The sequence below is a fragment of the Chiloscyllium plagiosum genome, unplaced genomic scaffold (assembly GCF_037043375.1).
Source record: "Chiloscyllium plagiosum isolate Xiang-an unplaced genomic scaffold, Cpla_swu_hap1 HiC_scaffold_10, whole genome shotgun sequence".
Taxonomy (NCBI): Eukaryota; Metazoa; Chordata; class Chondrichthyes; order Orectolobiformes; family Hemiscylliidae; genus Chiloscyllium; species Chiloscyllium plagiosum.
This window is the reverse complement of record NW_028270148.1, coordinates 71,360,865-71,382,322: the sequence shown is the minus strand read 5'-3', so window position 1 is coordinate 71,382,322 and position 21,458 is coordinate 71,360,865. Positions and strand designations below refer to the sequence as shown.

The 21,458-nt window shown below is 39.4% G+C and overlaps 1 protein-coding gene across 5 annotated transcripts in view; it reads left to right on the top strand.

Moving 5' to 3' along the window:
• LOC122552908 (ribosomal protein S6 kinase alpha-2) overlaps positions 1-21,458 on the top strand; it is a 438,338-nt gene that overhangs the window by 288,056 nt on the left and 128,824 nt on the right. For 4 of the 5 annotated variants that reach the window (XM_043696114.2, XM_043696123.2, XM_087991442.1 and 1 more), the window contains 3 exons: positions 13,366-13,446; positions 18,010-18,089; positions 19,400-19,506. In XM_043696114.2, coding sequence (XP_043552049.1) covers positions 13,366-13,446; positions 18,010-18,089; positions 19,400-19,506 — 268 coding nt within the window. The remainder of the gene's footprint in view (positions 1-13,365; positions 13,447-18,009; positions 18,090-19,399; positions 19,507-21,458) is intronic. The other variant, XM_087991443.1, reaches the window with a different exon arrangement.

The window sequence follows — 21,458 nt, the reverse complement described above, 5'->3', positions numbered from 1 at the left end:
AATTTAGATTCCCCCCTTCTTGTTTGTATCTTTCATTCTTTGGCAAATAGTTCAACATCAGCATTCCTTTGGGCATGTATTACTTGGAGTGGCTGTGCAAGCAGAAGAGCACTTGGACAAACTTGTGGTAGTTGTTTTGCCTCACTGCTGACTTCATCTTATTATTTCTCATTCCCTCCCTTTGTGCAGTTTGCTGGAAAATCTGAAGCATTTGGATTCTTCTCATATTGTGGCACTTACTCACCAGAATTATGGCTGAGTATCATGTTGTCATTCGTGCAATCTTTTAGGATGATTTATTTATACAGAACTATTGCTAAAACTGTTTGATCTCTTGTAATAGAGCCTTATTTCAAAGTTTAAACAATGACACAGTGCTCCCACATATTGTTCCCATGTTTTATTCCTTCGAGAAGGGAAATAGTGATACAACACACTTGTAAAGTTAATTAAAAACAATACAAAGTGCATTGTAAAATATAGAGAACATTGTGGGACTTTGTGTAACAGGCAATTTACGATTTTAGAGAGGTGTTAACCATCAGTGGGGTTGAACACAAAAGGTAGGATTTTCTAGCATTGATGGGAATTTGACCAGACTCAATTGAGCAGAAAAAGAAATGACCAGATATCACAGGCAGACATCCCATTCTCATTCCCATCGCTGGCAACCTTTAACAGTACGAGAAGTAAGGCAATTCATGAGCCTGAATGCAATCCTCCCAACATTTCTGGCTCAGTTCTGGCGGGAGTTGGCATTTCAGGGATGCCACAATTTTACTAGAGTTAAGCAAGTTTCTGAAGGTGCCATTGTTCACGGCAGCTCAGAGTTGTTGTGAGTTTGGGTATCTCTGGTCTGGAGTTAGGAACTTTACCAGGTAAGTTCAAAAGGGGTTAGCAACTTTTATCTCTGAATGCTATATGATAAATTAATTATGTTTTTAATGCAGTGAATGACAGGGTTTTGTTCTTAAGAGGTAAGTGACCATTAACTTTTCTAGCTTTATGCAAGTAGAAAAGTGCTTCAGTGCATTAGATTAAATTGTCCGCTAGGTATAATGCTCACCTGCATTGAACGATATTAATATTTAAATTACACCACATCAATTGCTCCTATAATTTAATATTTTTGTTGATGGATGGCTTAGAATTGATTCCCCTTCTTTAAAGCTTGAGCTGATGGCTGACCTTCTTTGTTAACTACAAAGGGTGTAAAGTAGCTGTTGAAATGCTGTTTCCATAGTAGTGCAATGAAGCCATAGAATCCTATTTTGAATGGTTATCTGAGGTTTCAGTTCCACAGATGGATTCTGTTCAGCAGTGACTATTGGTATTGTCATTCAGCAGAATCTTATATAGGCCGAGCTCCAAGTCTCAACAATGGACTTAGCGCAGCAGGGCCTGTTGATGCAACTGGTAAAAGAGCTGTTTTCATTTGCCCTGACAGTTTTACGTCCATTTAACAGAATTATGTTTTAACTTTCTAAGAAAATAGTCTGACCATTTATATTGATAATTTCATGAACATCTCAGAAAGTTTGCAAGGTTATTATATGCTCAGGATTTCTGGGTAAGTATGACCTTCACAGAGCCATTAAGATAGCCAAGGACCATTACCGATCCAAACTAGCGATCCAGACAGACACTCAGCAACTATGGCAATGACTGAATGACATCACAGGTTTTAAAAAGAGACAGCAGACAATGGCATATCCCTCCCAGATCATCTCAATGCTTTCTATGCTCGCTTTGAGCAGAATTTTGGTGGAGAGGTAACATTTATTCCAACAAGTCCTGGTGAACCAATCCCAACCATCACTGCATCAGAGGTCAGATCAGTTTTCCTTCGTGTGAATCTAAGGAAAGCGATGGGACCAGATGGAGTACCAGGTCGTGCACTCAGAGCATGCGTAGATCAACTGGCACAGGTCTTCTCAGACATCTTCAAACTCTCCCTGCAGCAGGCCACTGTCCCTGCCTGTTTAAAGAGGGCCAACATCATCCCTGTGCCTAAGAAGGCTCATTCAGCATGTCTCAATGATTACCGCCCAGTGGCCCTAACTTTGGTGGTCATGAAGTGCTTTGAAAGGCTGGTCATGACATTAATCAACTCTAGCCTCCCCACTACTCTTGACCCACTCCAATTTACCTATTGGACCAACAGATCGACGTCAGATACTATATCACTTGTCCTTTAGCTCTCCCAAGAACATCTTGACACCAAGAACAGCTACGTAAGAATCCTACTCATTGATTACAGTTCAGCCTTCAACACTATTATTCCCTTGAGACTGATTACTAAACTTACTGACCTTGGACTAAGCCCCACTCTCTGCAACTGGATCCTCAGTTTCCTGACCCACAGGCCACAATCAGTGAAGATTGAGGACAATATTTCATCCTCACTAACACTCAACACTGGAGCCCCCCACGGGTGTGTACTCAGCCATCTACTATACTCACTGTATACCCATGATTGCGTTGTCAAATACCAGACTAATGCCATTTACAAGTTCGCTGATGACACCACCACAGTTGGTCAAATCTCAGATGGTGACGAAATAGACTACAAACAGGAGGTGGAAGACCTGAAAAAATGGTGCACTGATACCAACCTAGCTGTCAATGCCGGCAAAACCAAGGAACTCATTATCGACTTTCAGCGGAATGTTACTCATGCCCCCTTACACGATAATAGCACAGGGGTGGAACAAGTGGGGAGTGTTAAGCTCCTGGGAGTGGTCATCCACAACAAGCTTTCTTGAACCTTTTATGTGGATGCGCTGGTTACAAAGGCCCAACAATGTCTCTCCTTCCTCAGGCAGCTGAGAAAATTTGGCATGGCGGCGAATACCCTTACCAACTTTTATAGATGTACCATCGAGAACATTCTGTCTGGATGTATCACTACCTGGTACGGCAACTGTACCATTCAAGATCGGAGATGGTTACAGAGAGTGGTGAACTTGGCCTGGACAATCACAAAGACCAACCTCCCATCTATAGAATCCATCTACCGGACCCTGTTTCGAAACCAGCTGGTGCGTGTGTTCAGGCTTCTCCCTGATGGTAGAGTTTATAGAAAAGCATTGCCAGAATGGGATGGATCTTTAAGAATGCTGGTGGTCTTTCTTAAAGATCCATCCCACTCTGGCAATGCTTTTCTACAACCTCTACGATCGGGGAGAAGGTACAGAAGCCTGAACACATGCACCAGTTGGTTTCAAAATAATTTCTACCCTACTGTTATTAGAACACTGAATGGAATCACAAACTCTTAGCATTTGCCTCTACTTGTGTTTTGTTTTGCCACTGTTTACCTATTATTTACTTATCTACGCTATTTAGCACTGCTGCCTCGCAGCGCCAGAGACCCGGGTTCAATTCCCGCCTCAGGCGACTGACTGTGTGGAGTTTGCACATTCTCCCCGTATCTGCGTGGGTTTCCTCCGGGTGCTCCGGTTTCCTCCCACAGTCCAAAGATGTGCAGGTCAGGTGAATTGGCCATGTTAAATTGTCCGTAGTGTTAGGTAAGGGGTAAATGTAGGGGTATGGATGGGTTGCGCTTCGGCGGGTCGGTGTGGACTTGTTGGGCCGAAGGGCCTGTTTCCACACTGTAAAGTAATCTAATCTAATCTAATCTTAACTCTGTGATCTGCCTGTATTGCTCACAAGACAAAGCTTTTTACTGTGCCTTGGTATATGTGACAATAAATTCGATTCAATTCAATTCAATTCGATTCAAATGAGCATGGGGTTAGTGAAGGGGCCTGGCAAGTTCAGGGATATAAGAGATGGGATAGTAGACATGTGATGAGGGGTATGTGGTGAGTAAGTGAACTTGCAGGAAAGAGATGTGGGGAGCAGGTATAGAGTAAGCAGGTGGTGTAAGTAGACTGAGGGTTGAAGGGGATGAGGAGAAAGGGGGCACAGAGACTTGATGTGATGGGGGCGTGGAGATAAGGATGAGACATAGGGGCATGGCGTCCATTTCCCACACTTTGAAGGAATGTTTGGATATGAGACTCCCTTTTCAGTGACTGATTCTTATTGGTTAACTTGAAAACTCTGTAACCATTTCACTTCACCTACTTATCTTGGTTACTGATGCTAATTTTTTTTTTAAAAGTTACAAAATATCTGTATTCGCATTTTGTGTTGAGACGTTTTCGGAAGGACTTTGATATGGTCGTTCAATGGCCCCAACATAGTAAGTGTAGAAGCTGCAGGCATGCATCGGGTGTGATTTTATTTTGGAGGGTTTGTGACATCTATTGAGCGATCATGATGAAAAATATCATAACAACACAGTTGTTACTGCTATCAATCAATTCTTTTGTGAAATTTGATTGATTTTGTTGTCACAGATTCCAAGTGGTGCATTTACTTTCTGCATGTAACATTCAGAGTGAGTAATTTGCTCCTCCACTTATTTATTTAAGACTGGATTTATTCCATAACAGGTGCAATGCAGGAGATTGTCTCTTCCTGTGTCAGAATAGTGAACATCATGCTCTCTTATTTTTAGCTAATACAACCAGCACATAAAATGGAAACTTCTGTCAGCATTAATAATATCGTAATATGTATCTGAATGCACCACAGATCTTACACATAAAGTTTAAGTTGATAATACAGCATATAGCAAGGGGGTTGTTTTGCCTGTTAATGCATTGATTAAACAGTGTAATCACTTTATAATTGCTTACTAAAAGGAAAGCAAATTTCTTGTGGTCCCAGGAAAACACAAAGCAGACATGACACAACTTGCATAAAGAATATAATGCTTGTTTAGATACTTGGGCATATGAGGAGATGACAGGGACTATTTTCTCATTTTTATAGATTCTTGATATCTCCCATCCAACACTGCAATGCAAAAGAGGGCATGGTTTAACACTTTCCAACTATCTTGCACTCCAAGGGACCTATTAAATTCAAGATACTCCACATTTCTGAAGGAATCTGCTGTCAGAAATATGGAGGACTTTCTGAACAGTATAAAGTAGAAACTGAGTGTCAATATGCCTGCTATTGCCTTCCTTGGAAAAACCAGCTCAATACATTTACCCACTAAAAGATCAATCCATTGAAGTGGGCTAGAAGCATTTGCATTTCAATTCAGATCATAATAACTGCCGTAATATGAAGGTCCCATCTGCTTTAACGACTTTGCTCTTTTGTGCTATTCTATCTAATTGATTTCGGGCTGTTTAGCTCAATTGGTTGGATGGCAAGTTTGTGATGTTGAATGATGGTAACAATGCAGATTCAATTCTTGCACAGGCTGAGGTTACCATGAAGGTCCTGCCATCTCAATGTTGGCTTTCTCCTGAGGGATGGTGACTCTCAATTCAATCTCACTACCAGTCATCTCTCTCTGATGAGAGTGTTGGACTATAGTGACTTTACTTTTCCTATACGTGATTACTTGTCTCAGATAAAATTCAGATGTTTTTGTCTTGACCCATTCACATCATGCATCAATTTTGTATTTAAATAATGTGCCAAGTACAAATAAATGCAGAATCCAGGATCTGACTAATCATGAGAGAACTGCCCTCTAACTTCAGCTGCACTGTTTGATGCTCTGCTTGCATGTCCTGTTCTGAGTAGTATGACTGGAAATTAGAGAAAGAACGGACAACACTGAAGGGAGCCTGGCCCAAGTACAAAATCATTTCTGATATACCTTTTGTGTATTATGTTTTGTATACACAGATGCAATATCCTTTTGCAAATTATTTTATTAGCTTTTTAAATACTCAGTGATCATATTGATGTTACATTGCTTTAGAGATTGGCTCATGAGAAAGCTGAATGATGTTTATAAGACACTTAATGCTTTCAGATTATTATATATTTATTGTAAGTTGTAATGTTGTAAAAGAAAAGGTTATAAATCTTGATGATTTTATTTTAAAAACATCTGAATGATTTTAAATTAGATTTTAGAAGTGTGTAATGAAGATGATAATTGTTTAAAACAACTGTGGAACACACAACATCTCAAAATCAGTATTAATTTGGACATTGCTTCTTTCAGCACACACTCACAGAGTCATAGGGCTTTCATAGCACTGAATAGAGACTCTTTAGCCTATTATGTCTGCATTGATCGTCAAGACTTGACCTATTCTGATCTCATTTCTAGCATTTGGCCTATAGCCTTATATGCTATGCCATTTCAAGTGCTCATCTGAATACTTAAATGTCTTCAGGGTTCCTCCTCCATCACCCTTTTAAGTTCCAAATACTCAGCACCCTCTAGGTGAAAAACCTTTTTAAATTTCCTCGAATGGTCCCCACCTTTTCAGTTATTGACTGCTCTACTAAGGGAAAACATTACTCCCTATCTACCCTGTCCATACCCCTCAGAACATTGTACACCTTAACCAGATCCTCCCTCAGTCTTCTCTGCTGTAAAGAAGAAGACTCTAGCTTTCCGGACTAGGAAACATCCTGGTTCATCTGCTCTGCACCCGATATCTGGTCGGCATGGACAGAAGGGTCTGTTTCCATGCTGTACATCTCTATGACTCTATGACTCTAATATCCTTCCGATAGTGTGGTGACCAGAAATGCACACAATACTCCAGCTGTGGCCTAACTAACAATGTATACAATTCCATCAATTCCATCTTACTTGTGTATTCAATGCCTTGACTAATAAAGGCAAGAAATCCGTACACTTCCTTAACACCTTATCTACCTGTCCTGTTGCTTCCCAGAATCTATGGACATGCACACTGAGATCCCACTGATTCACTGTTTTACCTAGGATCCTGCCACTCAACATATGTTCTCTTGCCTTGTTGGTTCTCCCAAACACATCACCTCAAACTTTTCAGGGTTATGTTTCATTTGCCACTATACAGCCTATCTGATTAACCTGTCTGTATCGTTCTGTCATCAAAGGATTTCCCCCTTGCTATTTGTCACACAATCAATTTTGGTATCATCTGTGAAGTTACTGATCACACCTTGTACATATCATCTGTTTATTTAGGTCACATTGTTTAGCTCTCAGTTTGCTTGGTTAATTGCTGATGAGCAACAATTGGATATATTGAACACCGAATTCACTAAAACCTCTGCATGTCTTTCAACTTCATTCTTAGCAAATTCTGCATTCTGTATGGAGTAATTATCTTTCATTCCATGCAATATTTCACTTTTATGTCTATCAAATTCCACCTAGATTGTTCCATAAATGTTGGAGAAATAGGTGCACAAATTATACAGTACCCCGACCAGGGATTCAATTTTGTAATACATCCCGCTCTTACAATTGGACGGGTCTGGGTGGGCTACTCTTCAGAGGGTCGGTGTGGACATGTTGGGCCAGAGGTACTTCAGAAAGCCCTATAGGTACTTCAGAAAAAAACTGAAAGGCAGCCTCTAGTATCAAAAGTGTGAAGTAGGAGGATGACACCTCTGTACAATGTTGAAGGAGTATCACACCTATTGGAAGTACTGTCTTTCCGATATTACAGCACTTCAAAGTCATTTGTTTGACTGTAAAGAATTCTGAAATCTTCGGTGGTAATAAAAATAATAAATTATATAAATGGAAGTCTTTCTTTCTACCTTTTGAATTAGTCATAAGTCAAATTTTCTTCTTAGGTGAACATTAAAGACCCCATGGCGTTATTTTATAGAAACTAATTGGCTCACTGTCGCATTAGACCAAAATGTGGTGTTGATTTTTATGTTGAATGAGAGCTATTAGCACTATTGAGTAGGTGGGTGTCAGGAAGATTAGGTTGTTGTGGCAAAAGCAGCAATAGTAGTAGCAGTACCATGCAGTTCAAGATTGTTATCACCTTCTTATTCTTAACTCTTTCTTCATGGAATCACTCGCTCACAGACATGTTTACTTGGTCACTCACTCACTCACAAAGTCATTCACTACCTCACTCCAAGTCATTATTACATTGCATTTTATTTGGCTTTATGCACATTAGCTGCTGTTTCCTACCTGGTACAGAGATGATACCTTTTAACTGCTTCATTAGCTGAAAGATTAGATTCCCTATAGAATGGAAACAGGCCCTCTGGCCCAACAAGTCCACACCAACCCTCTGAAGAGTAGCCCACCCAGACCCATTCCCCTACTCTATATTTACCCCTGACTCATGCACCAAACACTCTGGGCAATTAAGCATTGCCAATTCACCTGATCTGCAAATCTTTGGATGGTGGGAGGAAACCCACACAGACACAGGGAGAATGTGCAAACTCCACATGTACTGTCACCCGAGGCAGGAATTGAACCCGGGTCCCTGGTGCTGTGAGGCTACAGTGCTAACCACTGAGTCACCGTGCCACCCAAAGGTTCTTTAGAATTTTCTAAGGTTATGAATATCTTCCTGTTTCGGAGTTCCTGGTACCCTGGCACTTGTTTTCCAGTAAATGAGGGAAGTAGAATTGTTTGGTACATCTCTACTGCATCCCAACTTTGCTGTGCCTGTCTTCTCCCCTTATGGTCTACTGAATTGGTACAGAATACATCAATCCTCATTTAGGGAGGCTTACATTAAACTTGTGGAAATGGGGGAAGTAGATTCCTCAGAACATTTTATTCAATTTACTTCTACAGAATGTGGAGGCGGGGATTACTGGTCAGGTCCAAAGCATCCAGTATATTAAGAGAGGCAGAGGGGTACAGAATCTTCTTCAGCAGCCTGAATGTGTGATCGTGTATGGCCCATCAGAAGGTGGCATTAACTTTTATCTTCACACCAGCAGTTTGGAAATGGCCATGAAATTCCCTCTGAGGTCTTTGGCTAGAAATTATTTTTCCAATGTCCAGAAGATGAATCCCAGATTCTTTCTTCAGCATTTAGCTGACCTTAAGGACAGAAATTCAACTATTGTTTTATCCATTCATATGGTCATTTACCTTTTAAGTAACACATTCTTTTAATTATGCTACGCAATGCCTTTTAAGATATACTGATTTCCACTGCTTCCAGTTCACTTCAACTCTCCACCCATTGCAATTCCTGACCAATTAGATCAATATAAAGTAGTCTTGCCCTTCATTGATCTGTTTAGTGACCCACTGCACTCCATTCTCCACACTTCAGAATCAGGAGTTTAAAATTATATCTAAAATATCTATCATCACCAATTGAGTCACCATTTAAATGTACTCTGCCTAAAGGTGTGGAAACACAATAGAATTTAACACGTGGATTACAGTATAATTTTGGTATTAGCGTACCTTGTTTGGCTGATATAATATATTACCTTATTATTCCCATATCTTTTTGTTACTGTCTCCATCAAGTTTTGTATTTTGCTTAGTTTCTTTCATTGTTGTATATAGATATTGTAATTGAAAGTCAAGTACAGCGAGCTGTCACAACAAGATTATGTGACATCAAGAATGGATTAGACAAAGTTGTTCCCTGTAGTGTGTTCTTACAATATCAGTTTCATTCAATGCAGGGTGTAAAAGTAATTCTTCAGGATTCAGTATTCAGAATTTGTTTAAGATTTGCTCTGCAGCATGGTAAAATGTTAATACTTTTACTTTGGGTAATTGCCATCCACTTCCGAGTACTAGAAGCTGTGACAGACTGCTTGATTACGGAATGTAATTATCTCTTCTGCTTAAAATATTCACTGCAGATTTGCAGTACTGGCAGCTGCCAAGATAAATTTGACTTGGTCTTCTCAAAGTTGCAATACTTACATGTGAAAACAAAGAATAAAATAAGTTGAACCATTTAGTCTTTGTAGAAAAATAGATGAATCCAATACTTAGGGATTCAGTTGGGGACTGAACCATGCCTGATTTTTGTGTGGTGAAAATGCCCTGAAAACATGAATTCAAAAGTCCTTCCCTGAACCCAGTACAATCATAGAACCCCTGCAGTGTGGATAGATGCTATCCAGCCCATCAAGTCTGCACTGACCCCCCCTTGAAGAGTATTCCACCTAGACCTAGCCCATTCCCTGTAATACCACATTTACATGGCTAACCCATCTAGCCTGCACATCCCTGGACACTACAGGACTATTTACCATGGCCAATCCACTTAACCTGCACATCTTTGGACTGTGGGAGGAAGCCAGAGCATTTGGCGAAAACCCACTGACACACAGAGAGAACGTACAAGCTTCACACAGACAGCCTCCAAGCCTGGAATTGAACTCGGGTCCCTAGCACTGTGAGACAGCAGTGCCAGTCATTATGCCACCATGCCTCCCCAAATGGCCAGTACCTGCTACATGTAAAATTACAGTTCCCTTCAGTTGGGACTAATATTTGCTCATATAATTTCTAGAACTCAATTTGTGTACTTTGAACTTTATAGGAGACAATCGAAATTTCGAAGACTTTTTTAGAGAGGCAAAGTGCCCTTTTGGATGTGGTCATTGGTCTAAGTCAGTTCTCAATTGAAAGGTGTCCTTTAGGGGAGGTCAAGTGTCCTTCACAAAGACTGTCTGCATTGTTAAAAACTGAAGGTCATCATTGTATAATTGGTTCAGTATGACTGACTTCACAACTTATCTTTGTCATTGTGGATTCATGACAGTACACAATTTGATTGATAACTCCAAATGCTTCTAAAGTTGATCTGAAAAGGGACTACAAGAGATTAAGTACTCAAAGGAAGTTAAATGTAATGATTTGCTTTTTAATCACAGATGTTGCCTTCTGAATTGGGTATTAATCAATAGACAGGTAAGAACTTTATTGAATTTCACCATGGATTCTGAGGTCTACTCATGATGGAAACTTTGACAAAAGTTGGCACTAAGTTGTCACAGGGTTATAAAATACCAAGAGAATACATAGACGGACAATGATTAAAGTTCAGTTAAGCAGCTCAACACTATCTAGAACAAAACATTCCACTTGATTGGCACCACTCCATCACATCCAACACTCAGTCCCTTCACCATTGATGCATATTACAGCACAGCGTGCCATCTACAAGATGCACTCTAGTACCTTATAAAATCTTTTTCAAACAGCAACCTCCAATCCTTATCCTCCACCACCTAGAAGGACAGGGAGACAGATGCATGGGAATGCAACATTTGCAAGTTCTCCAAGCTACATACCATTCTAACTTAGAACTAAGTTATTAGTCCTTGGAACTAGTCCTTCACTGTCACTGGATTAACATTCTGGATTTCCCATCCTAATAGTACTGTGAATGCATCTACACCCCAAGGATGGCAGTGATTCAAGGAGGCATCTCATGATGATCTTCTCCAGGAGGGGATGAGGAACTTTAGGGTTGGTAGGGAACAAAGGTTCGTATGGCATGTAAGAAGGGTATGTGGCAATGCTGCTCCTTCAACAAGGTTATGTTGTCCTTGGTCTTTTTCAAAAGGGGTTGTAAAAATCAGAGGTTCTGATTTGTCTGGGATTAGGCCACTTCGATTATGGCTAACAGATATTGCTCAAGATAACAATCAGGAAAAAGGACTTTTAGGTTTGGTTTATACTTTAAAACACTTGTACAACGAAAGGTGAGTATCCAGTTCAGGGATTTTTCTGGTTTGGTTTAATTTTAGCTGGGACCCCCAAGAAGGTGCTGGGAAAAAAGTGGTTCCAATTTCAGTCAATGATCCCTGGCTGATCCTCTCTGCAGTATCTCTCTCCTGTAAGAACCTGTATTTGAATTTACCTTTTTGTCACGGGGTGTGTTTATGGGATGTTGCGGGAAATCGGCTCTTTGTTAAGTTGCGGGGAAGATCGTGTTGGCCCAGTTTTTAAATAACTGTTATTCTAAAAATCTGTTTTCTTTTGCTTGCGTTTCGTTTGGTAGTCTGTAAATAAATTCTGTTTTGTTTAAAACTAAGTGGTTTGACTAGCTTCATCACTCCTGGAATATCCACCTTTTATCTGCTTTTAGATCTTTTATCTGATTTTAGGTCTTTTTCTTTATAAGTCTAAGATCACCAAGGCTGACCCTCCACACAGCCTGCATCTGTATCCAACAGCCCACGCTGCTAACACCTCTGTCTCTCCCCCCAAGGGCACTGAGGCTAATTTCAATGTTCTATTTTTATCTTTCTGAAATTTGCACAGTGAGCATAAACTGGGGATTGAATATGAAATTCTCACCCACATAGTATGGATTAATTATGGACTGTTCTGATGATCTATCAGATTAGGATGGAACAGTTCCTTCCCTTGTGCAGTCACAAATGCAGAGCATTATGGAAAGATTTAAAAGAAATTGCACATTATTTGTAAAACCACACGGATTCTGCAATGATGATCATGTGATGAGTTTTCATGTGATGTGAATCAAGAGCCACAGTTCACTTGGAACCAATTATATAATGAAGTGAAGAATAAGTTTCAGGTGTCAATGAAAAGATGAATGACCAGGAGTTTTGCTGTAGCATTCCCATGGCCTGGATCTGAGATAGTCAGATTAAGCAGCCAATGTATGTATCAGCACATGATGTAGGAGGAAGGATCTCAAAGCTTTGCTCTACTCACATGCTCCTTCAGAAATCTCATGCTTTTATTTCCCTCGTACTAACTATGCTTTTGTGTACAGAATAATATTTGATTACATTTCAACAAAGCTTCTCTTTAGGTTATACTAGAACTGTGTCACATTGCACTTTCTTTTTAATTCTTTGTCTTCCTGTATTGAAAATTTAGGTATGGTGTAATTTGTGAGCTATCTGTATTTTTGCATAGGCTACATCAGAGGCCCAGATTTGGAATGTGTATTAAATATTTGAGTTGCTTTAGATATAGTGACCCCACTTGCAGATTTTCTACCTCATGATGGAGGTTTTTACTCTCACTGAAGTCCTTTGTTATGTTTTGATTGTATTGCAACATTGTACTTGAACCTACTTACCTTCCAGAAGATGGACTGATTAATATTGCCATAGAGCCAATTATAAACCAGTAAGCTGGTAGAGCATGTTCATACTATTTGACAGAAAATAATATAATATTCAATATTTTTCTATACTCAGTTGTTGCAACATGCTAAGCTTCAGTTTTACAAATCCCTGTTCACTGGGTTGAGTAACAAGGCAGGCTATTTCATGGTTTTTTTCAGCTGGCTCAGGAAGTGAAAAAAATTGACCTCTGACCTTCTACACCTATATTTTAAGAACTGGCTGGATAAGATTAAGAAACTGACTTCCTTAGCAAGCACCTCTCACTGAAATGATTGAAGCCATTGCAATATTGCGTAGTTGAATATAACTAAAATTCATTAACAAAGCCTAGGGTGCCACATTGCTGTTGTATGTTTAAAAAGCATTTGATGTGGTCAAACTGGAATTCATTGTATTGTTAAAGTTAAAATTATAAAGTTAAAATAGAGAGTAATGCCTTAACTCAGTTCTTAATTTTCTTTTCAGTACGTGATCGAGTCAGGTCAAAAATGGAACGTGACATATTGGCTGAAGTCAATCATCCTTTCATAGTAAAATTGCACTATGGTAAGTTATTTGAGCTTTCCTTTCAAATTTGTCAGTATAACTGATTCCAGGATTCCCAACATCAATGTGAAAATGAGAAAATAGGTTTTTAAAATGCCTAAGTTGGGTAAGCTAAAGGTTTTCTTTTAAAAACTGTTGGATCTAGATTTTATTTACCTTTATTTACCTTTCTTTCAACTGCAAATATGCATTGAGGTGATACCTTCATCAATTTGACCTCCTTAATTCCTAAACTGCACTTCTTCATCAGCTGAATGCATTATTGTTAAATTTAATTAATTCCTGTTGTTGGAATGTTATACAAATTAATTTTCACCATTGAGTTATACTTTCTACATATTCATCACTTTAGCTAAAAGATCCAGATGAAAATTTTAAACTGAGTTCAGAGCTTTCATGACAGGAGCTGACATTGGGAACTGGGGACTAATTTGCACTCAGCTTGATTCCTTATCCATTAATTGAACACATGTTGCATCATATGATGATGAATTGCATATAGTAATCTACTCACCAGAAATTCCAACGCTCCTTTCTCTGCATTACTCCCTAACTAAGCATATTTTCAGAGAAGGCAAGATGCCAGGTAAATACTGCAAGATACTAAATACGAAACTCAAGCTGTTTTAACTTCCAGACTTCATTAGGATTCGGCAGGCTTATCTTCTGCAAAAAATTGGCACAAGTATCAGTTTGAACCAGTGGACTGGAGCTCAGCTCTGCTGAGGATGAAAGAAAATTGTCTTGGTCTTGCGTTAGTACTCAAATAGAGTTTGGAAGGGAATATTTGTACAAGAAGGACTTTTCAGCATTTTATACCATATTTTATTCATTCATGGATGTTGTCATAAATAGAAAACTGTTTGTGTTTATATTTTAACATAATCAGAAACATACATGCTTTCTTTATCTTTTAGCTTTTGTTACAATCAATGAAGGTCAAGTTTTTTGAAATACTCACTGATTAATATTATTGTCTTTTTACTGTTTCACTGATGTACAGAAAGATTTTCCTCTTTGTCCACCCTTCATGGAAATGTAGAAGCAGTAAGATTGTGGCTGATCCTATATCACAATACAATACTCCCACCTTCTCCCAATACCCCTTGATATCTTTAAAATCTAGAAATGTATCTATCTCCTGAATGTATTCAGTGACTTGGCCTCCACAGTCTTTTGTTGTAGAGAATTGCACAGGTTTACTATCCTTTGAATGAAGAAACATTTCCTCATCTCAATATAAAATGGTCTACACCATATCCTGAGACTATGACTTGGTTTCAAGATTCCCCAATCAGGGAGTCCTCCCACTATTTAATCTGTCCAACTTGTTAAGGTTTTATATGTTTCAATCAGATCACCTCTCACCCTTCTAAATTCTATTGAATGCAGGCTCAGTTGAACGAATCTCTCCTCATAGGACAGTCCTGCCATTTCTGGTAATGGCCTGGTAAACTGCCAGTGCAATCCCTTTAATGGTAAGTTTCTTAGGTAGGGTGACCAAAGCTGCATGCATTATCCAAAGTATGGTCCCACTAAGGCCTGATATAACTGCACTAAGACATCCCTATTTCTGAATTTGAATCCTTTTGTAATTAAGGCGAATATACTGTTTGCTTTCCTAATTGCTTGATTGCATAAGGACACCCAGATTCCTTTGGATATCCACACTTCCCAATGTATGACCATTTAAATAATATTCTTCTTTACAGTTTTTCGCTCTAGCATGTATAACTTCAGTTTTAGCCACATTGTACAGCGTATGCCATGTATTTGCACATTCATCCCACTTGTCCAAATCACCTTGAAACTTCCTTGCCTCCTCGTCACAACTCACAATCCTACCAGTTTTGTGTCATCAGCAAACTTGGAAATGTTTAATCGGGTTCCCTCTTCAAGGAAATTTATATACACATTGTAAATAGCAAATAGTAAATAAATATTGTAAAAATTGTAAAAAGCACTAGTCCTTGCCATAGCCCACTAGCTACTGCCTGCACTTGGAAAAAACACATGTATTCCCACATCCTGTTTTCCATCTGTCAGCCAATTCTTGATCCAAGTCAGTATATTACTGTCTATCTCATGTGCTTTAACTTTGCCCACTAACCGCTTGTGAGAGACCATCTGAAAAGCCTTCTGAAAATTAAATACATCATGTCCACTGGTTCTCCCTTATCTACTGTCTATACTCGAGTAATAGAATTTTTTAGACAATGTTTTAAAGATTAAATTGATGGGTTTGACTATTACATGGGGCTGAAATTCATACTGAAGAAAACAGAACGAATTACTGTAATTCTGGAGGCCTGGAGTGAAATGTGTCAGCAGACACACTGGAACACCCGGAGCAGATCACATCAGTGGCTCAATGGAAGAAAAGGAGCGGGGCACACAACAGCTGACGCACTAGAAGACCCAGAGTGGAGCGCAACAGCCAGCACAATGATTCACAATTATTGATCTATTATCTGTGAAGAACTAGGGTTATCCTTGACATGCGATAAATGAAAAATTCCAGATTGTTTGGCCAAAAACAGGAGGTTGATTCTTACATGAGATCGACTATTACTCGAATATGTACAGTATTCCACAAGTTAGAATTTTAAAAAATCCACTCGTGGAATATGGGTGTCACAGCCTGGGCCAGTATTTATTGCTTATCCCTAATTGACATAGAGAAAGTGGTGGTGAGCTGCTTTCTTGAACCGCTGCTGTCCATGTTGTCTCGGTAGACTCACAATGTCATGAGGAAGGAATTTCAGAATTTCGACCTAACAACACTGAAGAAGTAGTGATATATTTCAGGGTGGTGAATAGCTTGTAGAGGTGGTGGGGATCACATATATTTGCTGCTTTTGTCCTTTTAGATAATCATGGATTTGTAAGTGCTATCTAAGGATCTTTGATAAAGTGGTGTTGGTGTTTGGTGGATTCTCAACAACACCAGTTGATTTGTTAGCGATAGTTTGCTTTTCATAAACCCATGGCTTTGATAATAGACTCCAGCAATTCCCCCACTTTGCCTCTTTTTTTCTTGAAATTTCCTATTTGCATCTAAGACTATCATAAATTTTGTTTGTAAACCATTGTTGAAAAGCATTTCCTTATTTAGTTTTGCACTAGATAGGGGTGAATAATTATTATTTATGCATGTATTCTTTAAATATTAACTATTGCCTACTCACCATCAACCCCTTCAGTAAGTTTCTCTACTCCATCCTTGCCAATGTGCACTTCATGGCCTCACAGTTTCCTTTATTTAGATTTATCTGCTGCATGAGCCATAGCTTCATTCAGCACAGAAACAAATCCTTTGTCCAATTTGTCCGCTCTGAACAGACATTCCAATCTGACCTAATCCCATTTGCCAGCATTTACCCCATATCACACTCAACCTTTCCTATTCATACACCCATCCAGATACTTTTTAAATGTTACAATTGTATCTGCCTCCACTACGTCCTCCGGCAGCTCATTCCATTCGAACACCACTTTCTGCATGAAGAAGTTACCCCTCTGGTCCTTTTAAAATCTTTCCCCTCTCACCTTAAACCTACATCCTCCAACTTTGGAATCCCCCACCTTTGGAAAAAGACTTTGGCTACTCACTGTATCCTTGTGCCTCATGATTTTATAAATCTCTATAAGGTCACCCCTCAGCCTCTGATATTCCAAGGAAAAAAGTCCCAGTTTATTCAGCCTCTCCCTATAATTCAAACTGTCCCGTTCCAGCAACATCCTTGTAAATCTTTTCTGCACACTCTCAAGTTTAACAACATCTTTCCAGAGAAGGGCAATCAGATTGTGCACAGTATTCTAAAAGTGGCCTCATCAATGTCCGTACATCCTAACTCCTAGACTCGATATTCTAATCAATGAAAGTGAGTGTGCCAATCGGTACCATCACCACCCTGTCTGCCTGCAACTTCACTTTCAAGGAACTATGTATCTACATCCCTCGGTCTCTTTGTTCAGCAACACTCCCCAGGCCCTATCATTAACTGTATACGTCCTGCCCTGGTTTGCCTTACCAAAATGTAATACCTCAGTATTCTAAATTAAACTCCATCTGCCACTCCTCAGCCCATTGGCCCATCTGATCAAGATCACCTTGTACTCTAAGATAACACTGTCAACTACAGCACCTATTTTGGTGTCATCTGCAAACTTACTAACCATGCCTCCTATATTCACATCCAAATCTTTTGTATAAATGGTGAAAGACAATGGACCCAGCAACAATCCTTGTGGCATCTGGGCAGGACCAGGGCCAATGCTGCAGAAATATGAAAATCTCCCTCCTACACCATTTCCCCAGCCATGTATTCATCTGGTATTCCCCGTGTTTTTTTTTGTGTGGAATTTTTTCTCACCTTAGTTCCAAGGAAATGAGCCATTTCTTTTCTTTGGTTATATTCTCTCCACATTTTTTTTGCCTGTTTTCTTAATTTCTTCCTGAATTTATTGCTTTATCATGTAGTTGTTTCTATGTTTTAAAAGTTTATGAATCAAATTATGAAATCAGGTAAGATACTTGATTCCCTTTTGTCTCACCTGCAGCATTCCAGACTGAAGGAAAATTGTATCTGATTTTAGATTTCCTAAGAGGCGGTGATCTTTTCACAAGACTATCCAAAGAGGTATGTCAACAAAAATATTATTGACTGTTATTACAAGAGAAAATCCTTATTAGTGTCAAGATTCAATTCTATCTCCGGTCCAGAAAGCTGAATGTCCATTAGTCATTTAGCAGGGTTTCCAAATTCTAGCAAATATCCAGTTTTGTTTAGAGATACATGGCTACTTACTTTTGTGAAAGTTGCAATCTATTATTGTTATTTAGAAATTTCGAAACCTGATAGAATTTTCTCTAATGTCTTAAACCGCAAAGAATTGTTGCATTTGACCATTATAATGCAGTCTTACCACTTTCTTGATTTGAAAGCAATATATGTGGTATATATGTTGAGTGTCACATTGCTCATGTGGGAAATCAGAAAGAGGGGCATCAGATCCGCAACAAATAAACGAGTTAATTAAAATGGAGAGGCATCTGAAGCCACATGAATTTGACTTTCAACAATTATGTGGTTGATTTTTCCCATTAATCTACAGTGAGCTGTGCTGATTGAGAGGGCCAGATTAGTAAAAACATCCTATTCCCCTTCCAATGATAGAACATACAACAGTGCAGCACAGTACAGACCCTTCAGTCCTCAATGTTGTGCTGACCTTTTATCCTTACATACCCCTCATTTTACTATCATCCATGTGCCTATCCAAGAGTCACTTAAATTTCCCTAATGTCACTGACTCTACTACCACTGCTGGCAGTGCATTCCACACACCAACCACACTCTGTAAAGAACCAACCTCTGAAACCCCCCTTCCCCCCCCCCCCCCCCCGAAACCTTCCTCCAAACACCTTAAAATTATGCCCCCTGTGATAGCCATTTCTGCCCTGGGAAAAGGTCTCTGACTATTCACTCTATCTATGCCTCTCAACATTTTATACACCTCTATCAAGGCACCTCTCACCCTTCTTCACTCCAATGAGAAAAGCATTAACTCCCCCAACCTTTCTCGAACAAGAGAATAACATTTTCCACCCACCAATCATCTGGCACTGCAGGACAGTGAGATTGCAAAGATTATCGCCAAATATGCAGCAATCTCTTCCCTCACTTCCTGTAGTAGTTTTGGGTATATCCCATCTGGCCCAGGGGACATATATATTCGAACGTTTTTCAAAATTTTCAACACATCTTCCTTCTTAACATCAATGTTTTAATTGATCTGAAGGACTGCATTCTCTTTCTGAATGTCTGTCATGTTAAATATCTTACACTGTGCTCAGGTTTTATAAAGCATTTGATCATTTGAGAAACATGAAATCCTTCGTGTGTAAAACAGTCAGTTAATCATTAATTCCTTTACATTCTTCCGGCAGGTGATGTTTACAGAAGAAGATGTCAAATTCTATCTAGCTGAGCTGGCCTTGGCTTTAGACCACCTGCATGGCCTTGGGATCATTTACAGGGACTTGAAACCAGAAAAGTAAGAACTGTTTCTTTCACTCATTAAGACAAAATAACATTCATGAGATTATTCCTAGGAGCTGTACCTACATCTTTCTTGAAAGTTTTCAATGTTTTGGTCTCAAGAGTTCTTGTGGTGGGAATTTAACAGTCTCACTACTCTCTGGATGGAATGGCTTCCCCTCATCTCTGTCCTAGGTGGCCTATCCATTATTCCTACACTGTGATCCCTCGTTCTGGGTTCCTAGTCATTGAAAACATCCTTCCTGCATCTTCTTGTTTAAAGCTCTTAGCTTATCACTTTAAATGTGCATAACCATTACTGCTTCAATCTATTTCAAAATACTGCAGGCAGGCCACATTTGTAAAGTTAGGTCTATATGCAACATAGCTTACAACGACATAGTACCTTTACACTTCTGTGAATACTTTTGTACATTAGTCATACAAAAATTGTCACCAGGTCAAAGAAAGTGTTAAGAGGACTGACTAAATCTGCTTCAAAGTAGTAGCCTTTTGAAAGAGGGTCTGGGTGGGAGATTTAAGAGTCAGAGTCGAAAAGTATGGCGCTGGAAAAGCACAGCAGGTCAGGCAGCACTCAAGGAGCAAGGGAGTCAATGTTTTGGGCATAAGCCCTTCATCAGGAATTTGGGATGCAACAGACTGAGAAATAAAAAGGAGAGTGGGACTGGGGATGGAAGATAGTTGGGATGGCGATAGATGGAAGCTTGGTTACAGAAGACAGAGTAATTGTGGGAGTATTTTTCTGACTGGAGGACTGTGACCAGTGGTGTTCCACAAAGTTCAATTCTGGGATCTCTGTGTTTACAATATATATCAATGATTTGGATGTAAAAGCGGGTGGTCTAATTAGTAAGTTTGCAGATAACATGAAAATTGGTGGAGTTGCAGACAGTGAAGTTTTCCAAAGGATATAGCAGGATATAAATCAGTTGGAAAGTTGCACAGAGAAATGGCAAATGGTGTTAATCTGGATATGATGTGATAAATTTTAGGAGCTTTGATATACAGAGACTTCTTTGGGTTCAAGTCCATAGCTCCCTAAAAGTGACAACACAAGTGTGTAAGTTGGTAAAGAAGGCATATGGCATGCCTTCAGTGACTTGAGTATGATAATTGGAAAATCATGATGCAATTACCTTAAATTTTAATTTGGCCACATTTGGAGTATTGTGTGCAGTTCCGGTCACCAACTATAGGAATGATGTGAAGGCTTTGGAGAGGGTGCAAAAGAGGTTGCCAGATGTTACCTGGATTGGAGTGTTTTAGAGATAAACTTGGTTTGTTTTCACTGGAGCACCAGAGGCTGAGGGGTGACCTGACAGAGGTGTATAAAGTTATGCGAGACACGGATGTCACATACAAGGGGACATACATTTAATGTGACATTGGAAAAGTTTAAAGGATATGTGTGAGGCAAGTCTTTTACAGAGAGGATGGTAGGTGCAAGAAATGTGCTACCAGCGCATGTAGTCAAATCAAGTACAATAACAATGTTTAAGAGGCATGTAAACAGATAGATGAGTAGGCAGGAGATAGAGGAATATGAACCATGTGCAGGCAGATGGGATTAGTTTAGAATGTCATCACAGTTGGTGCAGACAACATGGCAGAAGGGCCTATCCATGTGCTAGACTGGTCTATGTTCTGTGATGAATGTTAAACTGAAATGAAAATGCTACTGCCCAAAACTGACCCAGAGTTAAAATCAGTGCATGTGTATTTCATTCCTGAAGGTTATATCAAAACTCTTCATGGCTGGTGAAATTAGTTTTGAGGTTATTGATTTGTAAGCAAACAGAAAAAATAAATGCACAGCAGGATGATACAACAAATAATCAATAATACCAACAGGGTGATGACAAGTTACAACCACAGCCCTGTACTCCAATTATTTATATAATCATGTCCATCTGAAAAGGCAGACAAAACTTCAGTTTAATGACTAGC